The sequence below is a fragment of the Aythya fuligula genome, chromosome 1 (assembly GCF_009819795.1).
Source record: "Aythya fuligula isolate bAytFul2 chromosome 1, bAytFul2.pri, whole genome shotgun sequence".
Classification (NCBI taxonomy): domain Eukaryota; kingdom Metazoa; phylum Chordata; class Aves; order Anseriformes; family Anatidae; genus Aythya; species Aythya fuligula.
The window spans coordinates 16885238-16907639 of record NC_045559.1 but is presented as its reverse complement, the minus strand read 5'-3'; the positions used below and the strand labels follow the sequence as shown (position 1 = coordinate 16907639).

General features: G+C 35.4%; 1 protein-coding gene across 1 annotated transcript in view; it reads right to left on the bottom strand.

Moving 5' to 3' along the window:
- Positions 1 to 5903: 5903 nt before the first annotated feature.
- The window catches only part of TBC1D22A (TBC1 domain family member 22A), a 181688-nt gene continuing 165189 nt past the window's right edge, over positions 5904 to 22402 (bottom strand). The window contains exon 13 of the mRNA XM_032185604.1: positions 5904 to 7062. Within this exon, the coding sequence (XP_032041495.1) occupies positions 6934 to 7062 (129 nt within the window). The 3' untranslated portion in view covers positions 5904 to 6933. The remainder of the gene's footprint in view (positions 7063 to 22402) is intronic.

Here is a 22402-nt window from a genome sequence, read left to right as displayed (position 1 = left end):
ACAGATTATACAGTTTGGATGCTACTTAAATAGGAAGAGTAAACCCTACCATTACTATTACTTTTGGTTAGACAGAATGGGAAATTGTGTCCTATAAATTTTTCTTGGCAGCTTATAATATTTATTTACATAACAAGTGGTAGAAGATCCCAGCGCAAAGATCCCATTTGAAAATGAAGTAATTTGTCAACATTTCTTTTTTCACTCATTTCAATTTGCATGCAAGGATACTAAGTTTTATCTCTGGCTGTGCTACAGGGCTATAGTTTATTCACAGCAGGAAGGATAGCAAATATAAACAGCAAGCTAATGGACTGAACCGCTATCTAGCTGCAGCTAAAGCATAGCTAAGTAAGATTGGTGTTACAGTACAGTAGCTGCAACAAACAAATCAATATGTGTCCTTCAGATTATAGCTTATTTGGTTCATGTGTATTATAAAATTTGAACTTCAAGTATGCATTTTGAAAATGCATTTGACAGAATTTATGTCCAAGGTACATATGGAAATGTTGTTTCAAATTAATTGAAGTTTATTTAATTGAGTCCAAACTGTGAAAATGACAATGCTGACAGCTCAATAAGGGTTCATCTCCCAGAATCCTACAATGCTAGAGGGGAGATAGAGAAATTTTTAAGGTGCCGTTCACTTGGCGTAATTCAGAGGTCTACTTAGGGGCATGGGGAATGGCACCTGGAAGGAGCTATTTCCCTCTATTGACTGCAAAAGAAGAGCATGACAAGCTCAGAAGTAGAGGCCTACATTTCTGACATATTTACAACTGGAAAGATAATAACTTGAAACAGCGTGGCAAAGTGATTATTTAACCTAACTTGTCTTTGTTGGGCCAACCAACTGGCTGGCCCTTACCTTCAAAACATTTGTGTAAGGTTTCTCAAGCAGCCTCCATACTCAGAAAGTAATGGCTGCGTCATGGGAACACGAAGCTGTCTGCTGCCCTGTATTCTGATGACAGCAATACAGAGAAATGCATTCCTTCTTCAAACTTAGAGGAAAATTTTCACAGGTTTAGTAATGACAAAATATCTGGGAAAAAATGAACAAGAAAGCCGTTTTCTTTTCTGAGATGCCAACTTCTTTTATCCCTGCATGTGAAAGCCAAATGATTTATTTGCATGTGATCATATATTCTGTAAGAGTGCAGCAAATCCTCAACAATGTCTTCAGATAAATTTTTACATGACCAGACAGGATGTATAGTATTACATTTTTTTTTCCTACAGATATGTAACTTATTAACTGGAGTATAAAAGTGCTTCTACAAGAACTGCTTTGAGCTGGAGTTATTGACTATTTTGTAGTCCAAAAGCAATGAAAAATCACCAAGTCTGTTCGATTGCCTTAGTTGTTAAAATGACATTTTATGAGTGAGATAGCCAGCTAACTATTGATAAGCCTGGGCATCTTGTTACCTCACATGAGCTGTCATGACAGCTACATATTTTGTATTATTTACACTGCTAAAACAGTGAACAGATGAAATGGGATGGTAGCAGGCACTGGTCACTTGAAATCTCTGTTCTGTCTTCGGGAAAATGAAAATACATGAAAATGAAAATCCTGAATTTCAAAAAGCTCTGTATCAGTATCCTGAGTTGGCACATGAAGCTGTCCAAGTACTTCAAGAAGTACATTGTCTCCATCCTTTCTGTAAATCAGAAGTTAAAGGGAATAAAACTCTTCTATTGCTCTGAAATTCATCATGGTTCTCCTCCCATGAGGAGGATCTCTGAGTATACCTAGGGAAATGATGGTGGATTAGAAATATCTAGAATTAGAGAAGTAGGCTTCAAAATCCAGATCTTATGGAAATTAAATGTCAGTTGTGAAGGAAAATCAGGAACTGGAAAATCACATTAAATATGCACACCAAATCTTGGATCAAATCAATTACCTGGCTAATAACAAACGCAGATCAACAATCATCACAGCAGATGTGTGGTAGAAATTTTGGTACTTCCTAACTCATGTTTCTAGGTAGTTCTGTATTAGGAACAAAATGACCTTCTGTATTGTAGTTCAGACTTTTCAGCTTGTGCTTGGAGCATAAGTTCCTGAAGGTCTCCATACATGGTGGCAAGAAATTCAGACATTCATTTTCTACATCAAGGAAGTTTGTTCACAAGCATAAATCTGGAAGTCCAGTTCAAACCACTATGCCTTCCTGACAGTGCATGTTAATTCCCGTTCGGAAGCCTACAGGAAATTCTTCTGGCCATAGAAGTCTGAGTTTCTGAGCACTTGTCTCTGAGATGCTTTCCACAGTATTAGAGCTCTCTCAGCCTCTTAATTCTGGTACATCTCTTGACTCATAGTGAAGTATATACAGAAGACTTGGAAGTGTTAACAAGTTCTTTGATGTAGCGCCGTAGCAATTTAATTATTTACTCCAGTGCTGCCTCAGCTATCCTGAACTTGAGAAATCAGATTGGATGCAAGATTTTAGCTGTTACTTACATAACCAGAAATGATGTGGAATTAAATTGCTCAGGAAATTTGCTCTCTCTCCATCATGTGGTGATTTGAAGCACTTGAGCTGAAGTTATTTCCCGTGGCACGGTATCCTCCATGAGTGACTGCTGGGGTGGGAGCTTTCCTACCTTGTCTCTGCGTTTCCCATCTCCAAAGAATTTAAGGCACTGTAAAGCACTTACCCCCCTGATACCCCACACCCCTCATCCTGTTCCCAAGGAGGAAGTGACCTGAAGTATGGATCAGATTTTTGGCAAGTCCTTACTCTTGCAATTCACTTTTAAAGCTGTGGGATGCCTGCCCAGAACATTAGATATTCAGAGCTGCTGTTGTACAAGAAAACGAACAGATAGCTTTAAGCTATGTCTCCCAGCGCATTTCTTGTGAGACCTCAGGACCTTTATTCTGTCTTTCTTGATCTCTTCTGCTTTTGAAAAAGTCATTTGAAAAATCTTCCCTTGTTGATTTTCTGTGGGATCTTCAGAAGATTATAGCGGATGGAGAAATACAAATGTCAATGTGAGAAAACAGTATGACTACAATTCATCAGTACTTGGGCACATAACAGAAAGGTTGCCCACTGAATCCCTTTGTTTCTCTTTTTCCTTGAATGCTATATTTTTAAGCTGAGAAGTTATTAACTTTGCCTTCCATATAACCAGCCCTGTATATTTTCTCACCTGATGCGTGCTGATTATTGGAAGTTTCACACTACCTTCCTTGATGTAAGGGATTTGAGCTCCCCATATGAACAGGGCATCTTTCCTTGTTAATCTACTCAGATCATCATTAAGTTTCCAAATTTTATTGCTCGTTTTGCTACCTCTTACTGTTTCTCAGCACTGAACTGAAGCTTCCTCTCTTTCCTTGTCAACAACCAGAGACATAAAGAATTCTCTACATCCTTTCTTTGCTTCCCCCAATTTAATTTCACTGCTCCATCAAATTTATCTTAATTCACTTTTTGCAGAAAATGCTCAGTACCTTGTGTTATACGGTATATGCAGAGACAGACCTCTGGAAGTTGTCTGCCTCATTAACTTCCAAAATCTATAAGACACAAGGGCAGATAGTTGCAGAAACATACCTAGGAACAGAGCTTTTTCAACTGCACTTGCTCTTGTGATATAGGGTTATGGGACCATAAAAAAAAAAAAAAAAAAAAAAAAAAGTGAACACACCAAAAACACACTTTGATGTATTATGCAATGTACTTGATGAAAACAATAAAAAAAGCTTTCCACTCTATATAGCACTTCATAAATATGCATTTATTTCCTCATCTTTCATCAGTTTTACAGTTTTAACCAGTGCCTCAGTGTTAATAATTGTCAGAAGCATATAATGGAACTTCAGACAGTTTTATTCTATAGTCCTGAAGTTAAAAACAAATTAATGGGCCTTTCCACATGGAACTGAGCCAAAAAAAAAAAAAAAAAGCAACAGATTTCTTATACCGTATTAGTTACATAAGATTTCAAACTAACATTTCTATCCTATCGCATGTATTGTATTTACATATTGGAGTAATTTGTTTACTATTTACATATTTCAAATACTGTAGTCATAAATCTGTTTATATTGTACATTCCTGCTTAAATTCTTATTACAGAAATTCTTTAGCACACATTTTAGACACTACAGTTTTAATATTTCACATCAGTTTTAGGAAATTACTGCCTGGTTTCACTAATGATGTGTCAAGATGCCTCCTTCATAAGAAAATACATATTACAAAGGAATTTAATAATATTTGGAATCTTTTGAATTTTGAAAAGAATAAGTTCATGGGATGTAATAATCAGGAAGTTATTTCCTTTTCTATGTAATATTATGTTTGGAATGACATTTTACCTGAGATGTACAATCGTTAAATGTAAGGTTGTTGTTTGCTTTTGTTTTGGCTTGGTTTTAATAAAATGAAATATTTTATGTATATTTATGTAAAGTATTCATGTAATGTAATAAAAATTTTGAAATTTTACATAAATGTTTGCCTTCTTTTTACTGAAAACTATTCCTGTCTGTATAGATATATAAATGTTATTTATATATCATTATATATATATATATATATATATATTATATGATATATAAATGTTATTTATATATCTATACCTCGTTTTCCAGAAAATTCTGTCTCTATATAAATAATCATTGTTACTATATTAGGAAACTTCCCACTATCCTTAAAAAGCAATGTGCTCAAGTACAATATTCAACTTCTGACACAGACACAAGAGTAAATGTGACCTCTGATGGTAATACTTTCTTCCAAGGGAAGTAAGAGGTACCTGTTGAATTTGGAAGACATGGCAGACAACTTACGTGGACCCGATGAAGGAAATTCTATATATCCAGTCCCAAAAATGTTATGCAGAAGCATCTGACACAGCAGACAACTTTGGGTCAGCTTTCCATGTTACATGTAACTACCTAAATAACGTCTTAATTAAAAAATAATTATTATTATTATAGAAATCCATTACAACATTGTACATTTAATGCTGTGTGTCTTCTCTCAAGTTACAATAATATGCACTTCTATTAACAAATTACTGTAAATACTAAGTCTAAAGCAAATGTTCATAAAGTTCAGGTTTCTTTTATTCTGTTATTGGTAGATATTCTGTTAGGCACAATATGACATTCTTTGTAAACATAAAGAGAGATCATGATACATTAGAACATGAACTTACAGAAAATAATATACAGATATTTATGAAACACAGAACCACTATACACTCTAGGCACAAATGCAGCAACCTAGGAGGCTTGAACGTGAAGACATCAAAACTGAGAACCCCAGCTGATGTCAGTGGAACAGAAATGCATCCTAGTCAGAAAACCCTCCTGCTTCTGAATTAATTTGTTTCTCTCTCTTCCACCACTTATTTCATATAATTATAAAATACAGATCTCATAATGACATTGGTAAAAATGTATTTTCTTCTATTTACCCTGAAACACCTAATTACGTATTATAAAGTTTGTGTCATGAACTAATATGTCTAGAAAGCTTTCCTCAAAACGTATATTTACATATTTTTAAGAACTTTAAAACAATCTTGCAATAACAAGTCATAAGAGAAAACCTCTTGAAAATCTTTTACTTTCCAAAATTAAAAGTGCACTACACTTTTTGTGTGACATCATGCGACTCTAGAACCGAACTGGTGAATTACTATTCTGAGTTTCCAGTATATTGCTTATTGCACCTCTCACCCTTAATAACCGTACGTGTGGGGCAGGCACAAATTAACATAGGTTTATTTACATCTAATAGAGCAACATCAGAATTATTATCTGAAAAAAAATATTGAAAATAAATAGTGCACTTAAATTATGTAAGTTTTAAGAAATTATTCAGAATCCCATACTTATAAGAAGAAACATTGATTTCATTCTATAAAGTCAGAGAGGATTTTTATTCTGCTAATGATGCAGAAGTATCTGAGTGTATAGCTACTGTTATTGGGAACTATCTTCTCCCTTCCTCTGAATAGTAAGAAAAAAGGTCTTAAACTATTTAACAAATAAGCTTTGGACAGATATATTAATTTTCCTTTTCTAACATGCTAGAAATGGAGAATAAGGCAACAAATGAGAAACAAAAGATATCTTGCTTTGTAAACCACGCTTCTTAATGTGATTCTTAAAAGTGAACTTTCATGATGAAAAATTGAAAGGCTTGAAAGAAAGGCTTTATTTTAACAAGACCACATCTTCCATTTCATTCAATATTTTAAAAACACTCCAAAATAATATAAAGTGGGATGTATTTTAGTGCTACAGATGAGTCTTAGGTGTTAAGTCAGTTCTTTGTGGGCTAAAAATCATCTACAACACCCTACAATAATGAATTGTGTTTAGAAAATACCACCAATTTCCACTGCAAACTTACTTTCTTATATTATTGTATTCTAACCTCATTCCATGGAAAAAATAAAATATGGTGTGAGAACATCAGCATCTTCTGAGTTATAACCAGACCTCAAAACACAGGTCTTGCTATCTCAGATGGTCTTTATGACAGTGAAGAGTTATTTTTTTTTTATCTAAAGCAAGTAATTCAAACTGGCTGATAGTCATGTCAATGAAGTAGTCACAAAATCATTCCTTAAAGAAGTTTTAAAACTCAGGTACATACAACAATTGCTCAAATCAATCGCGGAAGGGGAAGAAAGACAATTATGTGATAGACGTTTGAATTCATTTTTCATGCTGAGCGAAAAAGTTCACTTTTAAGTTCATTCATTACTCAATATCTTTCTTTGTCCATTTCTTTGGTATTCTCTTCTCATTTTGCAAGTTCTAACAGAATTTTAATGGTCATCTTCATTCAAACAAAAGAGCAATGAGCTGAAATCACAACCAAAACAACAGATGCCATAATACTGCAGAACACATTGGTCTTAATAATTTCTGGCTCTTTATATTCATTTCTTGTAATGATTGGGAGCATCTGCAAATGCAAATTTGAGTCTGTAGGCTTCTGCTAGGAGTACACTGATTTCTTCATTTCCCCAGTGTACTGTGGGCAAATTCTGTAAAAATATCAGCAATTCCTAGTTGGAGAGAGAGAGAGAAAAAAATAATTAATATATATATTCAAATATCAGTGTAATAGCAATGTAGTATAGAATGATAACTTATAAGCAATCATATAAGTCAGTACCCCATACAAACCTGAGATCCCCTTAGGTTAAGTGATTTTCTTGTAACTTGTTAAAGTTATATCTGAATTATAGCTATTTTTTAGTATTTATAAAAATAAAAAAAATAAGGGGAATGAACTCACTTGTTTTGTACACACTAACAGCTTTATTATGCATAACAGCTAATTATGTATATGTTTGCACAAATACATTTGTTAAGGTTTATTTTAAAGAGGAGGAATGAGTAAACAGGAATGCAATTAAGAACACAACCCTTATCCTGCTATACATCAGAACCCTGCCACATCATATATAAGCACACAGTCAAATCCTTTTCATAGGGGTCTTATTTTCCTTGTCTTGCTCCCGTTTCTCCCTCCTATGTGACTGCTTTCAGGAAGTGTGGCTGCAGAGCCCTTACCATGAGATTTCAGGCAATAGTGAGGAATATAAATGAACACAACACTTTTTCTTTTTTTATTTTTTTTGCAAGGCAACTATTTTAGCTTCACCTATTGCATGGCCTTGATAGATGGGTTCTTGTAAGATAAAACAAGAAAGAAAAGAAGTTGAGCAGTGCTGTATATTTAATTACGAATAATAAGTAGCAATAAAACAGAGTTAGCATGGGAATGTTTGTACTACACTTGAGAGTGCACATATTTTTAAATAAAGTATTATACGATTGCCAAAAGCACACTTAAAAAAAAATCTGTCTACTTTTCTGACAGTTATGCTGATAACCGTAATTAATAAATTTGCAGTGAAGAGTAAGAAGGTTGCATATAGAGATGACAAATGCCTACCTCCAGGAAAGGTCGTTTTTTGTTTTAATTTACCAAAGTAACTTTCAACGAGCACAAAGACACAGTAGATAGTTACACGAATTTTGTGAAATTAGCTGTTTTCGTGTTTGCAGTGCAAAGACTTTTCCTGGTCATACTGCTGCTACAAATGCAGTACCACCCAGAGGATGGTCGGGCACTGGGACAAGCTCCCCAGGGCAGCGGACACAGCACTGAGCCTGACGAAGTTCAAGAAGCGTTTGGACAATGCTCTCAGATACATAGTCTGATTTTGGGGTGGTCCTTTGGGGACCCAGTTGGACTCGATCCTTGTGGATCCCTTCCGATTCAGGATATTCTATGACTATGAAATGATTCATGCTTCTTGAGTAGTGTTTAGATATTCCTTTGGGCTACTGTGCAAATAAATTTAGGCCTAACAAATCCTTCATCCAATGGACCTTTCCAGGACCAGTTAGAATCATAGAATTGTTAGAGTTGGAAAAGCCCTCCAAGATATCTGCTCCAGCCATACCCCTACCACTGATGTCACCCACTAAACCATGTCCCTAAGCATCACGTCCAACCTTTCTTTGAACACCCCCAGGGACGGTGACTCCACCACCTCCCTGGGCAACCCGTCCCAGTGCCTGACTGCTCTTTCTGAGCAGAAATGGCTCCTCACCTAATCGGATGTTGCAAACAGCACCTGCCTGTATAGAAGGTACTATTAAACTATTCAACAGCTAATTAACTAAAGCTACTGTTTCAGCACTGAAATTAGAATTTTACCATGTTAACACATTTGATCAGTTATTTCTGTGGCAATTGTGCATGCTTTTCAAACCGGAAAATGTTGCTACAGATTTGTGAAAGACTGATATAGCTTGTAGATAATGAATTCTGCTTATATATTCAGTTTTGAACATAAGGTGATCATACCAGATATGCGTATCAAAAAATTATTACAGAACTATCATTTAATTTCTTAAAACCTTCTACATAGCAGCCTTTTTTGCAAACAGCTGACTGTCTGGTATTTGGAAATAAAAAAGACAAAGGAAATACAGTAACAGTCATCCATATTTATTTTGTTACATTTACCTGCCCAAAGCACTGAAGGTACATTATCCAACAAAACAAACCCCATTTTCAAAAATAAATACAGTTTTAGAGGTTTGTTGACCTACAGAGAACCAGACAGAATCAATGAATTTTCTTCAAGGACATGTAGCAAAATAGCAGGAGAAATAAGGTGTTCCAAGCTTAAGACTGGAAATCTTCACTTTAAACTCTTGGCTGATACATCTTTAATATCCCTACTATATGAAGTTTAGCATGCAGCTGAAATATAAAGCAGCACTATTGATGAAGAAACAGTTTAATACTTATACGATCAATTGCAAACATTCAAAATTTTCATCGTAATCAAATACATTAAAAAATGGCAGAGTAATCCATTGACTGTCCAAGTTCATTTCCTTTTGGGTGGGCATTTTTCCTTGTTACCAGGGGAAAAGGATCAGTCCTTAAATACTCAAAGTCTAAGACTGACACTAACCAGTGAATATGCTTTATAGATTGAAATAAAGTAAGCGTATAACATCAAGAAACACTACTTGAGCGATTTACTGAAGATAAGGCTGATATTCCTGTGACTATTACTTGAAAGAGCTTCAAAATTATCTGAGATTGAAATAAATTTTACAACTTGTTGAAAAAGTAGAACCTGTAAAAAAAATTTCATACAGAAAAAAATTATTTGCTTTTTAGTCATACTACATTTATTGCTGTCCAAATCTGTAGCATTGTTAAAAAAATAAAACTAAACAAAATCCACCCAAATGTCCTAGGATATGAAGTGTACAAACATAGACTAATCAATATTTATTTACAAGAACACATCATAACAAGTTAATCTAAAGCTGCTCAATTTAAAAATTTACACTTGCAAAAGAGCAAAGATGACTATGTAAGTAATGACCCAAGAGTATCCACTCATTAATTATTATTCCTAGTTTTACTCCAACAGCTAAAGTAGGAAAGACTAGAGTTCTTTAAATAAGGCATCCATGCTAACTGCTTCAATTTGCTTTCCTATTCATAATCAAAATTAAAATATATGAGACACTCTCTGAAATATGATGAATCATGAACTTGGTTTAATATTTAAAATAAAAACTCCCTGGTGACAAACTGCTTGGTATATTTCAGAACTAGAAAACTAAGTCAAAAAAGCAGCATTTGTAATATATCCTTGCAATAATTTATTTTCTGCTTAATTTAAATGATATTGTAATGTCGCTTGGCCAGGGAATCTGTCAAATACTTCCTGATTTCACTGAAATTATTCACCAAATAGGAAGGCTGAAAAAGTATCTTGATATTCCTTACACATGTAATTAAATTGTTGCAAATCACAGTCTGAACAGACCTGGTTGGCTGCATTTTTTCATAAAAAGTGTCTAATAAGTGCATATGTGCAAACAGAATGATCACCACTGCCAGTTTTTAACTTTTATGTGAACAATTCCACTCTTCTCCCCGCACACTTGTTTCCATTGATCTTCTACATCCCATTATGCAGCAAAAATTAGCTGTTAAGGGGGCAATGCTTTACTACAAGCACTGGGGACCAAAACCATGATGAACTACCACTACGAACTAAAAGAATCTATCAGAAGAATGATGGGCTTAATACTCCATTTCACAGCTTAAAATGAAATACTTCAAAAGCAAATCACTTAACTGCGGCTTTTAATGCCTTTAAATAACAATAGTTTTCATCCTTTTCAAAGCACTTAAGATAATCTAAATTGTTAGATTTACTTACGTACACTGTAGAATGAAGTTGGCTTTCAAACAATTATAACCTCCAGCCTTCCCCAACTATTCCTTTAATACCTTTCATAGTACTGAATGCTGAAAAGATTTTAAAGTACTTTAAATACTTATTTTTAACTACCCAAGTCTTGTCATAACCCTGTGGGTTACACTGCTAGTAAACAGCCCTGTGACACGTCATGCACAGAACAACCAATACTGCATAAGGCTTTCACTTGCATGACTTACATGTATTTGCTCTCCAGCAGTGTTTAGGGGATTATTCTTAAACTAACCTAACCTTTATAATGCTGACAGAACTCTGACAATGAGCTGTCAGGACAACCATCTCCCATGAATGACATAGGTAAACTGGCAATCCCAAGAGCCAAAGCCATAAACCACATAGCTGACTATGAACTGGAGCTTGTACCAACTTGTACCAACTTGGGTCAGATGTGCAAAGGGCCCAGATGGAGAACGGCACAGTGGTTATCGATGGGTAACACAATCTCCATCACTTTATCAGATGTAACATTCATGAAAAAGAGCCACAACAGTTCTTTGAAAATATCAGCTTTTACTACCTTTTAGCAATGTCACAATTACTTTTGTGACAACGATGCCACCTAGTCTTTGCACAGGGCTTTAGAAATGTAAAGCATTTTTGCAAAATACATCAGGTTTTTCAGTTCCCTCAGATAAAACTAAGGATGGCATAAACTATCTTGCCCAAGGGCAGCCAGCAGATCATCAGCAGAGCTGGGGTTTCCAAAATCCCAGTCCAATGTTTGTTTATATTTTGGCTGCATCTACAACAGACATAGTCTAAATTACACTCTTTACATTTGGCAAACAGAGCATTCCAGTTTCATTGGACTCTTACTGCGCTGAACAGCCATACTCATCTCTTGAACTAAGGCCTAGCCGCATGAACTGGCCTGCCAGCACAACTCCGGCTCAATCGACGTGCTGCATTTCCCTGCTCATGACACACTGGGGAGAGGCCCTTCCAACCTCCCTTCCTCCTTGCCATTCAGGCAGCGGTGGGTCTCTTCCTTACTGAGGAAAGCTCTCAGGTATTTGAGGTATTCACAACCAGCAGCTAACTCCTGATCTAGGGAGAAACTGTTAAATTTAAACAAACAAACAAACAACAACAAAAAAAAATATCTTTAAGATTTAGAGAAAAAAATAAGAGTATTTTCAAAGTGTTGAAAACCTTAACATTTCAGGGAATGAAATGGCAGTCTGACTCCTTTCTTGCCTCAGTTTGGACACAGCAGGACCAAGCCTCTTCAGGGAATTCAGAAGTCTCCATGCACAGGAGCAACATCTGTGGTGAAGATGTACCACCCATGGCTGGGGAGGTTCAAGGGTCTGTATAGGTTTGCTCCTCTCTGCCCACCAACTAAAAGAAAAAGTACTGCTCTAGCTCTGAATCTAGCCTTGCTTTCAGTAGCGGATTGCATGACAGACCTCCCACAGTCCCTTCAACACTGAAGTTTTCTGGTGTTTTATTTTTTAAAGGACATGGACTTAATTAGAAAAGCAAACCAAAATGATGATAAAAGAACTGCTAAGTACACTTAATACACAAATAGAAGAATATTCAGTCTTGGGATATAATACAATACACAATTAGGAAAGAAACATAGGCAGAGAAATTGTGCTCAATGTAATCAGTGGAAATACCACAAAAAGAGGAAACTGGTAACTTATTTTTTTTTCTTTATATGGATTTTATTGCACAGAGTGCAGCCAACATGTATTTCATTGTATTTTATTCTTTTCCTTCTGCCTGTGAATGCATCCTAGTGTTTTTCAGTCTTTTGAACATCAATTGTTTGTAGTTGATTTTTGTTCCATTCTCCAAAGAGGAACTGCGTGGTAACCTCCCACATACCAACCTTCTTCGCTATTATCAGTAAGATTTCTCTGCTGTTTTCTCTCCAAGGAAAGGAAAAATTAACTCTTTAAGACAATGTATAAATATTTCAAATAATTTCACAATAACAAAATACACTCTGTCTTGTTGTCCTTTAAGGACATTCCCTGGATTTGGAAGATGCAATTTATTTACACAAGAGTTCACAGTGTCCATTTTTGCTTTAGTCTATTTTCATCAAGAGTTATAAGTGCTTCTTTGCCTCAGAGCTGTGTTTTGTTTTGGTTTTTTTTTCGTTTTTTTTTTTTTTGGTTTTTTTTTTTTTTTCCAATTTCTAAATCTTCTCTTACTATCTAATCCTCATCTTCAAAGCACAAGGCTTACCGTATGAATTAAACAACACCTTGGTTGTCCAAGGCTGGCTGCAGAGATCCTAGCTCAGTGAAGGCAATAGCAGCTAGTACGTGACATGACAGGAGAGAATGACAACTGCAACCCTAATCTACTTTTACTTCTGCTTCAGTGTGCTGAACTCACTGATGGGTCCCTACTAGGAGCTGACATTTCTATTACCACCACACACACCAATCTTCCTTGAAGCTATGAAGAAAAAATCACCTCCCTCAGCCATCATGTTCTTGGTGTGGTTCCTCTGTACACCAGCCTCCTGACTTCCAGACAAACCTTGCTCATTTATAACATTTGTCCCAGTGGCAAGTGAGAGTTTGCCTGTGGCAAGCTGCCTGAGACCAGGCCCCACAACGAGGAGATGGGCATCCGGGTCCAATCTTGTAAGGGTGGGAGGGGAGGAGACATCTGCCATTCCGGGCCTAAGAATGGCAGTAGCCTTCTGTGTGATTTCTTTTGCTTATCACTGTGCCTCAGGCCCCACTTCCAAGTCCCTTCCCTTAGACAGTTCTCTTCTCTTTTCCTCCTCCCTCCTAACTCAGGATTCTGCAAAATGAATGTCAACCGTTGCTTATGCCGTGCCTCAGCAAGGAGCCCAGCACTGGGAATATCTTGGCAAAACTGAGTACAGTTACCAGATTCTCTCCCTACTACAGGCAGCCTCCCTGAACTATTTCCACTTACATGAAGTACTTAGGAGTCTAAGCTTCGAGCAGAGGCAAAAAAACGTACTATAAAATCCTGTAAACCACCGTATACCAGAGAGGTGCATAGCATGTTGGTCTTCCCAGGTAAAATTTACAGCTGTGCTGCAGAGCATCCCTGAATACTCCAGCAAGTGAAGCAAATGAATGCTTTTCTGTGCACATGCCACTATACTACAGAATTGTCTGTCAAAATGATTTCAACATACATTTCACAATGACCTGCTGACACATATTCTATTCATATCAATACTGTACTGAATAATAACATTTGCTAACCAGCCACAAGAAATGCCTAACATTGAAGGAACTGCTATTTTTTAATCTGGAACGATAGGATATAGTGGACTGGTGTAGCAGTATTGCCAGGTCATACTATAGATAAATTAAAAATCTATGCCCCAAACTAATTTCTCAGTAGACAAATAACTATAGCAGAAAATAGAAGCCTAAAGCACAGCATTTTAAAATCCTTGGTAAGATTTCTGTTTTATGTTAATATACATCTAAATCACAACTCTGAAATAATTGTTCTGCACATTTGAAATTTTGTCACGGCTATAACTATAGCCTTGTATTGTCACACCCACCCTGACTCAGTATGTGGTTCCTGAAGGAAGGAACATCAAAAACAATTATAGAACAAGTAACACATTGGCTGTTACTCAAACAGAATGATGTTCTTCTAATAAGCAGAGCACAAAGATCTCTATCATAATAATCAAAGCGATTTATTTACTTTGATAACTCAGTTCATATTTTTTTTATCTGTGAGAATTATTGACAAAGTTCAACCTTGTAGATTTTGTGGTTGTTTGTTTGTTTGTTTGTTTGTTTTTTCTCCAACAGGAGGAAGAAACTTAGAACATAAAAAAAAAAAGTAATAGAATTTATTTCTAGCTAATATAAAAATGGTAATAACTAAAGTTAAATTCAAACTCCAACACACTGAGGAAATTAATGGAGTTAGTTTTTAATGTCAAAACTGAGAACTGGTCTATTAATTTAACAAATAAAGGCAGTCTTCAAGTATAGTATTTTTCTACTAGAGTTGATAATTCTTCCTGCTGCTAACTGCAATATAATTATGGTCTGAATAGTTCTGGTCTACAACAGCTCTATTTTGTACTGATAGGTAGAACCTGCAATCTTACTATATTTTATAATCATGAACTTTTGCATATAACTAAATGGAAGGTAAATTTACTTATATAAAATCTTTCATTATTTAATAAGGAATCGCTAACTTTGTACTTTGACCGAGGGCTGTATCTGTTACACAGTACACACGTGTATAGAACACAGCAAAATTTATGCTGGCCATTTGATTAAACTGCTTCTTTATGAGAGATATTTGCCTTTTCAGAAGTTGAGCTTGAAATTTTAGAACACAATTTACTTTTAAAGAACTAATGATGTGCAACACTACTAAAAGTTATTTAGAGGAAATATTGAATAAAGCTAAGGAAGAAACTAATTATTGCCAGAAAATTGCTCATTTACCTACTGAATTACATTAAAAAAAGAAATCAACATAGATACATGTATATGCATATATTTAAAAAATTCTAAGCATTGTTATGATTTTATGGGGAATTGTATGATATGGTGCCAAAGATTGCCAGAACTGAACAATCCTTCAAATCTTTTTTCCAAACAGATGTAAACGCTATACAGAGAAAAGAAATATATAATATAAAAATGATTTATTTCCTGTTTTCTTTTAAAATGCATATTCACTTGCTCAAATTTGTGATTGTCACATGTGAAGAGAAGAGGTGACATGGACAACCAGTACCCAGCGGGCATCCCATCCATGGACTTAGTCCCTTCCGTGTCACACAGTGAAAGAGAAAGACATAAGTGCCAGGGCTACTGCCTGGCTGTGCCCCTACAACTGCTGCAGTCACCAGGTTGGTAATGGGCTGTCCTAGCCTTTCAGCCGGTTCCCAGATACTCATGATGAAGCATGCCCACTGCTGGACATGCCAGGCTATGTCCAAGTCCTCGTCTTCCAGCCAGCTACCAGAGCAGGAACAGGCTCATGAACTAGTGACATGAAAGCACACCACAGAGCCTCAATGACCCTCTGCAGCTAAAGTAGAGCTGCCTTTTCCCTCTCCCTGTCCCTTGTTGTCGATATGTAATGCACCAAATAAGTAGGGCTCTAACTCTGAGATGAGCTCTTTTCTTTCTCGAGAACTGTTTTTCCCCTTTCACTGCACTCAGCATATTCCCTATGCTGCTGCCACTTCTTGTTTCTCCAGCTGTCCTAACCTGCTACATGGAGTTGCAAATAATGAACTATATTTCTGGAGTGCTGCGCTTCTTATTAATTACCTATGTCTCAGAGTCAGAGAATCCATTTCGTTCATATAGGACACGGCTGGAACTGAGAAAGCCAAGATTTCAAAATCCAGTATTAAAAAGATAGTAGTAACAGATAATTTATTGCAGTTTAAGAATCACTTGCTGCAGATACAGGTTAAGAGGCCTAAGTGAACCCAAGTTCACTTGTGTTGCTTCTTTTTTTTTGAAAGGGTTATAAAATCTTCTTTTCAAAGAATTGCCTATTAAGCAATCATTCTTATTTATGTTAATTTTGACCTTGCTTTCATATACCATGACATCTTAGCCAACAGACTAAAGGTTACAGAAATCAGAACAGAATGAAACAAGCTATAGACAAAAAGGTTATCCAGAACTTTGACAGATATACAATAGACTTGTTGGATCTTGAAGTGGACATTTGCAATAAATAAATAAACAAATAAACAAATAAACAAGGTAGAAGTCTTTTTTTCTCTTGCCATCAGCTTACATACAGCAACTCAAGTGTTCAGAAAAAAATGTTCTCAGAAACTGCGTATTTATTCTTCAAGTATATGATTTAGTCCTTCTGCACTCTCTTGAACTAGAAATTATACAATTTAAATTGTTATGCACCTTTAAAATAACTAGTGATCTGAGATACACGGCTACAAACACCCCCAACTTACTGCTGAAAAGCATCAGCAAATTCAGTCTTATACAACTGTCTTCCTTGACAGTAATTAGTTTGAAAATCTCCCTAAGCTCTAGAAGAAATCCTTGCTAAAATTGGAGAAATAACAATAGCCAGATGATGCTCAGCTGTCATATTCTGCAATGGGTAAATAGGTACAGCTGACAGCTCTCACATAGGTGAAAAATAGGTGGCAATGCTTCAACTTAACAACCTCCTCTTAATCTTCTGAAAACATACAGAGGCATGGTATTCTTATAATTAATTTCACACCAGAATTTCAGAAACACTCTTTAGAGGTCTGAAAATGAAAGCTTATGAAAAGTTGATGGTCTTATCATTTCCCTTTCATGTTTTTTCTTTTTGCAACTACTGAACAGATTCTTGGATTCAGCACATTAAGACATTAAAACAGCAATTAGTCCTGTTTCATCCGGTAAGGCTCTGTTACGCAAGTTATTAGCATTCTTAATTGCTAATGATAAAATATGTGGTTTCAAAGAACTGTCAGAGAAGCTGAGTTCACTTAGATAAAGAGAAGATTTACATCTGCATTTACAAGGGTTTACGGTTAACAGGATAGATATGAAAATATATACATTAATAAGGTAAAAAAGTGCATTAAAGGACCACCCATTATCTGATATTGTAGGCAGAATTATGTCCTTCTTTTCAAATGAAAACGAAGAACAAAAACACAAGTAAAACCCATCATTACATCCTACATCAGGAAACAAATTTGCATGCTAGATTGTTTTCCTAAAGAAACCAAGTATCCACAAGTTACTATCTGCAAGTTTATGAGGCAATGTTAAGGACATAATGCTTAAAAACAAAGCAAGCATTGCCAAAGAACTTACAAGATGTTCCTTTCCATATACATTTTCATAATACCTTTTTATTCCAAGCTGTCTCAAATCCTTCTAAATTATATTCAAATGAAATGGGAGAAATTAAGATACTGATACTGAATTCAATATCCCATACTTGAAGAAGAAGAGGAAGTCATCTGACTCATACACTGATTTAATTCAATCTTCAGTCGGTCTAACAGAAAGACTAGCAGGTTCTTCCTTACTTTTAAACTACAGATGATCACTAAACTTTCATTTCAGAAATCTCGAATGAAAACTGAGTATCCCAGAAAACGTCCAGGTAGATTTCTCAGTACCCTAATTGCTACAGCACAAAGCAGAACAGTCCAGAACCACTCTGATTATATTTTTTGCTATATCATTTTATGAAATATTACTTGCAAATGGAGATGTGTACCTCTTATGTCTTAAAATATAAATTATAGCAAAAGTGAAGAAAAGAGTCCAAGTGTATCACTTGTCAGATGTCAGTAGCTCTGTGCAAAAAGCAGCAAATCAAAGAAAAGAGATGCAAATATTCAGAGTGTGAAAAGTCTATAAAAAAATCCAAACAAAAACCACCCAAACATAGTATCTACGGTACCTATCAAGACTGTAACAACTACAGCAGAATTTCATTTCTGAAGTGAAATTCATTTCATTTCTGCCATGAGTCAGTTACTGCATCATTTTTTTTCTGCACTCAAGCAAGATCAAAATATTTGTACAGCAGATTCCAACTGAAATTATACAATTCTGCCTCTCCATAAAGTCCATATGTTAGCCACTTTTCTTTATTTGGTTTTCTTGACCGTAACTTGGCAATGCATTTTAAGTGGATCAGTTTGCCTAGATCCAAACTCCTCTTTACAATGACTTCGAAATCTTAACACTGGAGTATAAATAGCTAAAAACACAGAAAAACAAAAAAAGAAAATGATAAAGTACCAATTGAACATAATGAACTACAGGGACAGGAGTGTACCAAAATATTATATATTTCAGAATTAAAGCAATTAGTCTGCTTTGGCAAAAAGGTATTTCGTACTGTAAATTGTCCTGAGCAGAATTTCATCTTATTTTAAGAAAAAATATATATTTCTTAAGGATTGATGATGCAAAATTGCCTCTCTGTATAACTTAAGCAACACTGTCTTAGGGATACGATTTTATGTCCAATATATGTGTCACAATTCATAGTGGCAACTTAAGCCAATTTCATTACATGGGTTATCACCCACATCACAGGAAACCATCCATAGGTGTTTTGTTCTGAATAATAAATAACCATCCCATACTTGCCATGTCAAAACCCATGAAGCATCTGTGCACCTGCAGCAGACTTAAGGACAGTAATAGAGAGAACCAACAACTTGGTGGTGGAAGAGGAGAAGCAAAACACTTTCGTGTGTAGAGTTAAAGGAAAAGACAGAAAAAGTACCTGTCAAAAATTCCTATGTGTCCATATGGGCAAGGAATCTCATAACTGAGAATATCTGAATAAACCTGGGAAACTTCGCAAAACCAGTATAAACTAACCCAAAATTCCCTTTAGGTCTGAGGAGGAAAACACTGTTCACATCAAGAAATAATTTATGCTTTGTTGGCAAGCAAAACATACAGGCACAAGAGCACAAGATATGGGATCATTCAAGCTGCACAGATTTTCTCAACATACAAAAACACCAACAAAAACACCAACCTCCTGTCCATTTCTTGATGCTTTATGATAAAAATACATCTAAATGCATTTCATTTGTAAGTCTGAGAAGAAATGACGCATGAGGAAGAGAGAAGTTCCAGAAGAGCTTCAACAGTCAACCAGACTGAAACATTAATTCAATTAACACAACATAATTCAATTCTATACTATAAGCTAGATAATAAAAATATGCTAAGGCAGTACAAATACTATGCAGGAAATATGATTAAGAACTATGCTTAAGACATCTTTCAACCTCTCAGTAGGGACAACAACAAACCCAAACCAAGATTAATCTTACTATATCATACAATACCTCACATACATTTATCAAGCTCTTTACCTCCTGTTATTTTATGTAGAAGGCACTCCCAAACCTCACTTTATCTAATGGTTCATAAATCAAAGTGGAACAATTTATGTCCTTTTGATCTGTCAACAAAATTACATTATAACTTAAATCTTTATGCACCATTATAAAGCAGCCCAAATGCACTCTAAAAAAGTAATCATACCACCTCTCAGGCTTTATTTTACAAGCTTAACAAATACTCTTTTAATACTCTCTGCCACAGCAAGTTCTTCATTTCCCAGTCTACTGTTGTTGTGATTAAACGTAATTCTGAAGAGATTACATAAAGAACAAACACATTATTCTCATGTCAGTCCCAGAGAGTTGCAATTTTTAAAAAGCATATAGACAAAGACTAATTATGGGGATCATGGAAAAATAATAGTTCTAAATGGAGTTCATCAAAGCCCTAAGGTAACTACAAATGTCCTAGAGCCCTGGAATTTAAGACAATTAAAATACTAACACATTTTTATAATTTTTACAAGACTTTCTTACATATTACTACACTCGTTAAAAAGAAAAAAGAAAAGAAAAGAAAACAAAACAAAACAAAAAAAAACCACTTTAATTTCAGCTTTAGCCAACCAGAATTTGAGATCTAATTTCAGTATAAGATAATGAACGTCCCAACTTTCATGGAACATAGACGTTTGCAAACCAACAGTTGAATGCAGAATTTATTCTTCGCTTATCTACAAAGGAACAGCCTCCAGACACAAACATGAGAAAATAACTGAATATTTTTTCAGTACTGCATGTGACAACAGGCCAAGTTAATATTTTCCTACTACTGACTTTTAAGATTTCCAAAATTAAAGTCTTAAAAGTGTTCAGCCTTTTTTTTTTTTTTTTTTTTTTTAATTATTTTTGGTAACTTTAGTCCACACATGGAAGAAAATAATGAAGTTTACCCTCTAAAACTTTACAAAAACCTGCACCTTTAAAGCAGTGGCCCCTTATCATGGCATTGATAACCAACAGAACAGTTTGGCAGAGGAGGCACTGGCAATTGCAAAGCAGCTTCAGACCTTTCATCAAAAATCAAACAAGTCAAAAACCCAAATTTTTCAACATGTAAAGACAAATCTTAGGAAAAACATGGAAAATCAATATGGAAAGAGGAATACAGTTTTCATAACACACATTTTAGCATGTGACAGGCACTAGTATTATATAAACTGATTTTTAATAATAGTTTGTACTATTTGTACTATTTTACCAGTTTGTCAAGCCCACATGGTTTGATAAAAATTGAAATTACATTAGGGAAAGGCATACGGCCTTACATATTTAGAGAAAAGCCTTGAAAAATATGTCTGATTACCTAAAGATTCAAAACTGCACAAAAAAAATAATAAAAAAAAATGGTTTTAAGGAAAGTATTATATTCAAATTGATTTCCTTTGGAGGATTGGGCTTTTGACAGAATTAAATCTTTTATAAAACCATACCTTGTGCATAAAATGTCATTTTGTTTGAATAACTGACCACAACCAAAAGGTCATTAAGGGTTTGACCAAAGCAGCAATAACATTTCTAATAGAAAAATACTTCAGTGGTGCATTATGTGCTATACTGTAATTGTTTGATGGGCTGGTTTACTCATCTGTTCCTCAGCAGGCAGACGAGAGGAGGAATTCCTGTATTTATCACAATAATCTCCAAGAGAGGAAACTATAACACAGCTAGGAAGATGTGGCCTTTTCTCAGACAGGAGAATAAAGACATCAGCTACATGAAATACAACTTTCAGAGGTATATTACGGGCGCCAATTTCAGTTTACTTTAATAGGTTTGCCTGTGAGCTGGCAATTCAGAGGCAGCTACGTGCCGTGTTCTGTCATTTTTTGTCAGGGGTGGCAATCTTTCATACGGGATGTGGGAGAGAACAGCTATTCAGGATTTCAGATGTCCCTGTTTAATATGTTGTCCTATGAAGATCAACACCAGAAATTAAACATGCGTGTATAAACTGTGATGAAAAATATTAACACAAAGCTTTGGTCAATAGTTGCCCAAGGGCAGAAGGCAAACATTGCAATTCACTCAGCTAACAGCAAGCAAATGCTACTGTACAAAAAATAAATTAGGATGGGGTAAAATAGAGTTCCTCCTGCAAAGTGATTTCTAATGCAAAAAACACATATTACATACAGCAAATGTGTAAAGATCTTCCTTTTTGTGGCAGCTGAAAGAGCTAACTAGGAGGCTATGATGACAACAGTAAATGTGCTGTAATGGTACTTCTGGAAGAATTTTAAATCCAATTTGTTTACAAGTAGATGACAAAACAACAGGCATTTTAATTCTTGTTATTTTTACTGTCTTGCTGCTGCAATAAGGCAAGGTTGTTGTAAGATAGCAAAATCTACATGCACCACCATTTAGGAAGCCATAGAAGAAAACAGAGGAGTGAAAGAAATAAAATTAATCCTCCTCCATCTGCTTGTCTCAAAGAAAGTCATATGTCACTTCATCCTATTATTCAGCTCATACTCCAAAACCTTTTAGTTTCTCTTTGTTCTCTTATCAGTAGTTTTGATTGAGTTTGGTAGTCAAGTGTACAGGCTCCTGTGATTTTAGTCTTCTCCAGGGTTACATGCTGATAAGGCCAATAATTGACATTGTTATGCAGCAGTTTCTGCTGAAGAAATAAAACATGGAAAGAAAACAGTTTTCTTTGTAGAGAGATGTCTCCAGTGACAGCTGTGAATTACTAACTAAATG